We start from the raw sequence: 8,945 nt of genomic DNA, 5'->3' as shown, positions 1-8,945 counted from the left end.
CACATGTATGAATCAGGGTGCTGTCTCTCAGTGTAGACCCAGTCTGCCCCACTGCAGGGCTACTGGCCCTAACAGGAACAGAACAGTTTAGAAGTTTCTCATATAAAATGAGACATGAAAACAGAAATAAAAGTTCTTAACTCATTCTCACTTTTTAATTTTGTAACTGAATTAATAGTTAGCTCAATGTGAAGGACAACATACTATTGAACATTGCCAAGGCATTTTTTTTTTAAACTTAAACATACAGTGTAAAAAGATAAATTGGTGTGAATTCAGCATGTCTTTATTTAGTACCCGCTAAAGACTACTGTAAAGTAATTCACAATGTAGTGGGGGGAAAGTTCATTAAAATAAAACATATGTAGTATCCTGTTGGTTGTTACTATAGTCCTTTAGGGACACAGAGAAGACATGAAGTGTGGAAGTTATACATACCTACACAGCCAAATGACTGTAATGTCAACATTTTTCCATGATCAAAGTTTACAAATAGGTCTTAATAAAAGGAGCTGTTTTGAAAAAAACATTGGCCACCTCAGCATTTTGGATGCAATTCAGACAGCAAATGGAACCATAAAGGGGCTGGAAAAAAGGCTTGCGATTGAACCCTGCAAGCCTTCCCAGGATGCGGAGGGCTTGGGGGATGAGGACTACAGGCGCATGGCAGCTGTCTGCTGTTAAAGTTCCATCCTGTCTAAGCAGGTAACGGCAGCTTTCTAAAAGGCAATGTCAAGGTGTGACGAAACGGCTTCGTCTGCTCTGGGAGAACACCCTGCCAAAAGCTGGCTTTACTGAAGCAGTTTTTCTGGAGAGAAAACTTCAAGAATGGCCACGCATGAGACACATTCCTTTTTCTTGCTCAAGATCGGAGAACTTCTCATGGCTTTGCCCTAGGCTTATGGACTATTTGTGTCTGCTCTGCTCTGTGGTTCCAGCTTCTGGCAAAGCTTAGAGGAAGCAGTGTTCTGGACGGCCTAACTTTCGAATAAGAAACAGTGAAAACAAACCCACACAAGCTCCTTAGGTACTCAATGGAGAACCAATGAATGAAAATCTAAGTCATCCACTGTCCAGGGCCTGCCCAGCCAACGACGATCTTCATCATGGGATCCTTCATGTTTAAGGACAATCGCTGGTGTAGGTTCAGTGGCTACACAGTAATACCTGTGTTCTGGTTTGCCCAAGGCAAACTTATTTCTCGGAAATGATGTTCCACATTAACATATTGAATGACGATGATGTATACATATGTTACGAACAGTAACTGTTTAAGTTGCTGCATGAGCACAGACTGGCACTGTAATTTTTCAGCCCAGTTACAATCTAGGTATTATCATTAAAAATTCATTTATATAAATCAGTAATTTTGAACTACACTTAAGGGTAAGAATAAATTACCCCATGGACAACTTTTACCATTCAAAAATATTATTTGGTTCTCTTAGAAATCATTCTGTGTGTTTTTGTGCCTATTTATCTGTCTTTTCTTGTTTTGTTTTGTTTTTTTCTTTTTTTTGAGACAGGATTTCTCGGTGTAGCTGTCCTGGAACTCACTCTGTAGACTAGGCTGGCCTCGAACTCAGAAATCAGCCTGCCTCTGCCTCCCAAGTGCTGGGATTAAAGGTATGCACCACCACCGCCTGGCTATTTGTCTGTCTTAAACAAATCATAGCTGAGGTTTTACCTTGGTTTACCAAGATGACCCTAAATATAACTGATCCTGAAGAAAGACATGCTCCCTGGCCAGAGTGACACAGGATTCTACACACTGACTCATTCCCACAAAGCCATGGAAAGACTTTCCCTGATCATCAGCACTAGAGATGGAAGTGGCATGCTGCTTGTCCACCGAAGATGTAAACATGAGAAGCCAAAGAGCTCATACATCAGACACTACCATGCCATCCCAGGAATGACATTATTCTGGAGACCACTCACCTCGGTTCCTTCATTTGCTGTCTGTCTCCTAACTGGCAAGGATTTAGAAGGAAGGAAAGAGCCATCTCAGTTACCTCCTGCTCTCAATGAGACAAGCAGAACCAGAAAACATGCCTGGGTTTGCTAGCAACTATGACACCATACCTGTATAAGCCAGAGCCATCACAAGTTCAAAGAGAACCAACACAGTATAATTACCTGTGAGCCTGCAGCTGCATTATTGATCAGGTGGTTGTTGGGGTGGGCAATCCAGAAAGTTGAAACGGCCCTACAAGACATTGTTGAGGGTGACTTAAAACATTCTTCACAAAACCCCTGTCCAATAAGTTCTCCCCAACAAGAGCTTTCCAAAAAGTGGAAGGCCTTGACCACCACACAACACCCTGTCCACTAATTACTCACATACAGTCTGTGGTAGGCACGGGGACGTAGTTTCCAAATACTCCATCACGCATGACGGTGCACATGGAGCTGTTCCTGTCCGTGGGGAGGAGAGTGCCCGGCTTGGTAAGAAGCCCCAGGTTATGGAACAAAATATTTCGCTGTTCAACACCATCTTCCAAAAAGAAGCAATGACCTAGTGTGTCGAATCCAATGGTGTCCTTGATCTGCAGAAATGTAGGTGCATAATGTCATTGGACACAAGGCTGCTTGGGGTTTTCGTGATAAGTGAGTATAAGATAATTTAGGTGATAAAAAAAGACTAGGCTTCTACTGAAGAAAAAGGGTATCTTCGGCATGTGGCCAGTCATGAGCATCAAGGAGAGCAAACGCTTCAATGAAAACCTGTTGCATGTCAGCACAATGTGAGGCTACTTACTAGCAAGCCACTGGTCCCATGCACAGTGATGCACCTTGAAAAGCTGTGATGAATAGACAGGCCATCCACAGACGCTGGCTGGCTGTACCCTCCTTTAGAATCCACATCTCCACACAGGTGAAAATGCACAGGATACCGTCCCAGATGCTGCTGGCCCATGTGTTTCAATTCCACATAAGAAAGATGGACTGAAGTAAAATTCTTCTCTATCTATAAGACAAAATAAATTCTTTTCAGGACAAGGAAGAAGCAAGGCGTGTGCATATATATTATTTAAACAGAAGGTATCCATGGAGAAAACATGGTATGCCGTTTTGGGGATTGGGGAGATGGATCAGTTAGTAAAAACTCTGCTGTGCAAACATAAGGATCTGAGTCCAATCTCCAGCCCTATGTAAAGAGCTAAGGGAGACAGCTAAGGGCCTGTGATCACAGTACTGAGGAGGCAGACACACGCACACTCATGGGGCCTGCTGGACATGGTCTAGCCTAACCACTGAGTCCTAGGTTTCAATGAGACCCGAACTTGAGCCTAGGAGACATAGGTGGACAACTCCTGAGGGAGAACCTTCAAGATGACTTCTGGCCTCCACACATATGCAACACACACACACACACACACACACACACACACACACACTTACTTCTGGCCTCCACACATATGCAACACACACACACACACATACGTGCACGCACGCACATGCACCCACATACAAATATACATACGCTCTCACACAAAAGTATCAATAAAATAAGAATATGTCTTCCTTTGTGTTTTACCAGAGCCTCACTTAACAATGCAGCACTTTGGGGGCTAAAGATGTAACTCAGTAGTGCTGTTTGGTTGGCTTGTGTGAGGCCGCCCAGTTCGATTCCCAGCTATGAAAACAGGAAAAATAACAGGGAATACTTATTTATATAGGCATTTGTTTCAAAGAGCCATGAGACTAACTTCTAATCAGAAATAAAAATGAAATAAGGAAAATTACAGACTGGATTTCCTGGAGGGGGGACGACAGGATAGGACAGAGAATTATGGGGTAGAGTTGAGTTCGTTTCCTTTCAGTTTCCCAGGCACAGCCTTGCCACGCAACCTTGGCTGGCCAGGTAGTCAATATGTAGCCCAGGCTGGCCTCATTGTCATCCTTACAGGAACCCACTTTCCTCAGCATTACAAGTCCTGGGATGCCAGGTGTGTGCCACTGTACCTGGCTATGGTTCTGCTGAAACTGTGGGCAAGACTCAACAATGTGAACAGGGTTACAGCATCATAAAGTCACTGCTAAACTGAAACTATCAGAATCCAAGGATACATTTTATCCTATAACCACAGGCCATGTCCACAGTGAAAAAGATCAAACTCCTCATTTTAGTAGAAGGTGACTTCTCTACGCACACTATTTTGAACCACAACAAAGCCAAGATAATCAATAAATCAGACCAGAGGCTGTCTATATTTTGGTCATTCAGAGTCTCCTTTCATTTTTATATCGTCCATAACAGCTAGATAGCTATTTATTTCTAACTCCTTACCAGTGTTTAGTTTGTGAAAACTCTTTAAAAATTCCCCTATGAGAGGAAAAAAAATCTCCTATGATTCAAAGTTGGAGCACTTTCAGTACCTTCAAACACTGGATTGTCTAATCATATAAATGAAAATAATGCAGGAATGCTGGTTCAGCATTTCTGAAGCCTACCCTTTAGTAATATCGGGTTCTTAAAAAGCCCAGAGATCCTGAGAAATGGCGGGCATGGATATCAAGCTCATCATGGTCCTCTGTGTGACTGGGTTCTTCCCACTACACTGAGTTAATAATTTTTTATAGGATAATTCTTAAATGGATGAACTATAGTCCAGGCTACCTAAAGGCACAATTTTCTACTTATTTATTTGTGTGTGTGTATGCGAGAGGCAGGGACTCACATAACCCAGCCTAATATAGTAGTCAAAGTTAGCCTTGAACTCCAGGTTCAGCCTCTCAAATTCTTGGATTATAGGTATATACCATCACACCTGGATACCTTTGAGTTTTTTGTTTTGTTTTGTTTTTTAATATTTTCTAATATTTTTAAAAAGTATGTCTTCTTTTTATATCCCTATGTATGGATAACACACACACACACACACACACACACATGCATATACGTGCATGCATGCATGCACGCACGCACACACACACCCTAATTCCACCACTCAAAAGTTCCTCAGCACCTTAAATATTTCCAACGAGGTTCCAAAGAAGCCATCAAATCCTTTTACCCACCATGACATGTCCCCCAAAGGTGTCATAATCGAAGAACTGGCAGTGATTTTCAGCATAGCATGAGTCCTCCATTTCTCCTTGGATCACAATGTTCCGAGTGAGAAGTCCAACCTCCGCTCTCATGTCTATCCCATCTATGATCTCACCAACGTGCAGGTACTGGGGGGTCTCTGGTGATATAGATAAAGGACAATGTGAGAACAAATAAAGAAAAATATGAACCCAGGAAAAGGGGCATTCTTCCTCAGTCAGCAAGCTCCAGACATTTCCGAACACCTCTGACAACTCAGGATGACAGCCTCCCAGAAGCGGGGATCTTAAAGACAGTCTATTCCAACCGCCCACCCAAAGCCTGAGCCTCCGGAAGCTGCTCTCTCGTCCCCCAGGCAGGGTCAGAGAGCTTGCTCCGCCCTCTGTAGCATCCCACAGTAGTTAGCACTAAAGATCTGGGACCGGTCTAACACTTTCTCCCTGCTTCTTGCCGTCATTCTGAAGCCACCTCAAGGACACAGAAAGAACCAGATGCCAGAGGTCTTAGAAACAAACGCTTTTGCCACTCTTGTTATGCCCTATCACGTTGGGCTTCCACTTCACACTAAGTGATCAACATCTGCACACCAACCAATGGAAATTCCATCTTTTCCTTCCTGCTTACTATCCTTTTGTTGTTGGTGGTGGTAGTGGTGGTAGTGTGTGTGTGTGTGTGTGTGTTTATTTTTTAAGACAGTGCTTTCTCTGTGGAGTCCTTTATACACTGAAACTCACTCTGTAACCAGGCTATGAACTCAGAGAGATCTGCCGGCCTCTGCCTCTCTGGTGCTGGGATTAAAGGTGTGGGCCACCATTGCCCGGCTACCACTAACTATCTTTTAAATATCTACCTTTCCTGGAAGTTTATAAGCAATTTAAAAAGTTTGTTTCCTCCCTCTGATGTTTTTCTCTTAAACTCAGGAAGAAGAGAGGGACTTTCCATAGACAGTAATGATGGATGGGATGGTCTCATTGGAACTCGGGATTTTCCTTTTTTTTTTGGCATGTGCCTGGCATTATCAAAAGAAGGAAAACTAGAAAACTGAATAATACATAGAAGGAAAGCAAATGCCAATGCTAAGCTAAGCCTTCCACTTAACATTCTACTAAAGCACAAAAATTTCAAGCTTCAAGGATCTTTACCCAAAACAAGCAAGTGCTTTTTGAAGAGTGTCTGTAGCTTTTGATTCTTAGTGGCACAGTAGAAGTGCAAAGAAGCAAGAAAGCACATAACATGTGCCGAAGCCCACAAGCAAAACATGTCCCAAGCAGCTTTGGGCAGGGCCAGTATAACAGGTATAGGAGTAGAAATGAGTACTTGGCAGATGGTAGCCACTCTTTCCCCTTCTAACTCCTGGTAAGAATCTCTTTGTGAACTGCTCTCTTCCAAAAAGTGTGTAAGTCACCATTAGAGTAGGAGATAAAGTCTAATGAAAATATTTTATTTGGTTTGATTTTAAATATGACTTAAGATGTCTTTTTTTTTTAGCTAAGCAAGTTGGAACTAAGAAAAATACTTTATTTATGAAAGACCAATATTAAAAATTTAGTTATTACCCCAATTTACTGTTATCTGACAGTAAAAAAATTAGTCAAAACTAGAATGGATTTTAGGAAGCCCATTTGCTTAGTCCTCGTCTTTACCTGCTAGGGCTCACCAGTGGCACTGTCACTGCCTATAAGGGTAGCATTCTCTGTGCCTCCCCTGGAATCTAGCTACTGGTGCCCTCACCACTAAGACCATCAGCAGTGTCCACGCTAACACGAGGTGATGGGAGAAAAGATCACAGGAGTCGGATGCCAAGAAAAGAGTGTTTCCCAAGCACAGTGAGGAGTCCTATACCTTTGACTTTGACCTGAAAACGGGTGCACTCAGGGCAGGGGAGAAGAGTCAGCTCCTCCGCCTGGTACATGGAATAGTCGGTGCTTGCGACCACAATCCGGTCTCCAGCTTCCCAACTGCTGACGTCGTCCAACAGATGGAGCGTCACTCCATCCGCAATGTCCACCCGGAAACCCGAAAGGGAAATTCCTGCACAAATAAACAAGCAGGCATGAACACAAGTGTTTTCTTAAATAAATTATAAATGCACATACCTGATTTACAAATCAAAAAAAGCTAAAATAAATACAACTCAGCAATCCTTTTCCTAAAGCTAATCGTGTGCTAGTCATTTGTCTCTGAATGATAAAAATAAGAAAATAGGGGATTCTGGCCCCTAAAGAAAGAGAGCCCATACACTACTAAGCATGATACAAATTGTTACATCAGTAAACTATTCTTTAAAATTCTGAAGATTCGCAATGTGGACATCCTTTGCTTATTTCATCTCAGTGGAAAGACTCTAATACTGTGCCCTTCCCCATATTTGTATGTACCAGGAACACATCACACTTAAGTAGCCAGACACAGAACAGGTTTGAAAGAAATGTCCAGTGGCTTTATTTAGTCCGAGTCATCAGAAGTGACAGGATTTTAGTGTACAGACCATTTCTGTGCTAGGAATGAAAGTATACTGCAAAACATGCCTCATTTCTGTGTCTTCGTGCATTTCCTTTTTGAATTTATAAATAATGGAAATCTATTTTTCAGAGTCCTGGAGACTGGAAGGTCCAAGGTCGAGGCACCAGCAAAGTCACCGTGCACTACAAGCTGGCCTTCTCACGTGTGTCACCTTCCCTCTTCTCTCTCCGTTCTAACAGTGGAAGGGCAAACATCTTCTGCGTTCTTTAACTGGGATGTGTTTCCAGTCTTGTTCACCAAACAAATGACTACATAAGTGTTTATAAAATGTTGGGAGATTGCTGGGAGAAACCAGCCTCACACATGACAGTGCCTGGATTTGGCTCCCTAGCACCTCAATCTGAGGTCACAAGAAGACCTCCACAACATCCTTGCTGACGTTAAGTAACCTCCGCTCTGGGCCCAAGCAAAGGCTCACCCTTGCAAGGGTTAACAGTGAAGGCAGCACCAACCTAGCTACCCCTTGTATATTCACTATGATTTCTCTTCTTCATGGTGCAGGTTACTGGTGTCTGCTGAGTAGATATTAACCATTTTGATACACTGTGTCCTATGAGTGTGTAATCCTCCTGGGTTGAGGGCTGATTCTTCAGACCCTGCCTGCTTCTTTTAACCACTCCTCTCTGCCCACCTCCTGCTATTTGCCACGCCTAGTTCCTGGTTCCAGTTACATCGGAAGTCCCACCTCCAAAGACTGAATAAGAAGCTGCTGATTGACGAACTTGGGGGAGGGATTTTGCCTCACCTATTCTACCTGTTGGCTTGTAACAAAGAGATTATTAAATGCAAGATGGCTGGGTGACAGCACCTTTTGAGTGCTGTCTAATTTTGACTTTCCACGTGGGTAAGATATGATTATGGCGAGTCAATTTTCTCCTGACTCCATATTTCCAGAAAACCCTTTCCTATGGTTACCGCTGGACGGTAACATGAGTGCATGATTGTGACCTGTCTACCTTAGCTTCTTGGAGGACGATGCATTATAAATTATGGCAAGTTCTGACTGTTGATAGGTGGTAGAGTGGTTTGACTGAGAATGGCTCCTATGTGCTCATACATCTGAATACTTAGTTCCTATCCTAGATGTTAAGAACTCTTTGGGAAGGACTGAGTGTGGAGATGTGTCACAGACTTTGAAGTTTCAAAAGCCTACGCTATTTCCAGTCAGCTCTCTCTGCCTTGGGGTTGTATCAAGATGTGAGCTGTCAGTTCCTGCTCCAGCCTCGCTGCCTGCTCACCATGACGGCCATGGACTCTAACCCTCTGAAACAGTGAGCCCCGGAGTAAATGCTTCACTTTTAAAAAGTGCCTTCGCCATAGCGTTTTATCAGAACAATAAAAAAAGTGATGAAGGAAGTCTCTCCAA

The 8,945-nt window shown here is 43.0% G+C and overlaps 1 protein-coding gene across 5 annotated transcripts in view; it reads right to left on the bottom strand.

Annotated features, from left to right (window-relative positions):
- Window positions 1-8,945, bottom strand: part of Cemip2 (cell migration inducing hyaluronidase 2) — an 80,028-nt gene that overhangs the window by 42,005 nt on the left and 29,078 nt on the right. For all 5 annotated transcript variants that reach the window (XM_031389925.1, XM_031389920.1, XM_031389922.1 and 2 more), the window contains 5 exons: window positions 6,899-7,087; window positions 5,026-5,195; window positions 2,762-2,971; window positions 2,344-2,549; window positions 2,140-2,209 (listed from right to left, as the gene is read on the bottom strand). In XM_031389925.1, coding sequence (XP_031245785.1) covers window positions 2,140-2,209; window positions 2,344-2,549; window positions 2,762-2,971; window positions 5,026-5,195; window positions 6,899-7,087 — 845 coding nt within the window. The remainder of the gene's footprint in view (window positions 1-2,139; window positions 2,210-2,343; window positions 2,550-2,761; window positions 2,972-5,025; window positions 5,196-6,898; window positions 7,088-8,945) is intronic.

Source organism: Mastomys coucha, unplaced genomic scaffold (genome assembly GCF_008632895.1).
Source record: "Mastomys coucha isolate ucsf_1 unplaced genomic scaffold, UCSF_Mcou_1 pScaffold21, whole genome shotgun sequence".
NCBI classification, from domain to species: domain Eukaryota; kingdom Metazoa; phylum Chordata; class Mammalia; order Rodentia; family Muridae; genus Mastomys; species Mastomys coucha.
Note: the sequence above shows the minus strand (reverse complement) of the source record. Positions and strands in the feature narration are given on the sequence as shown.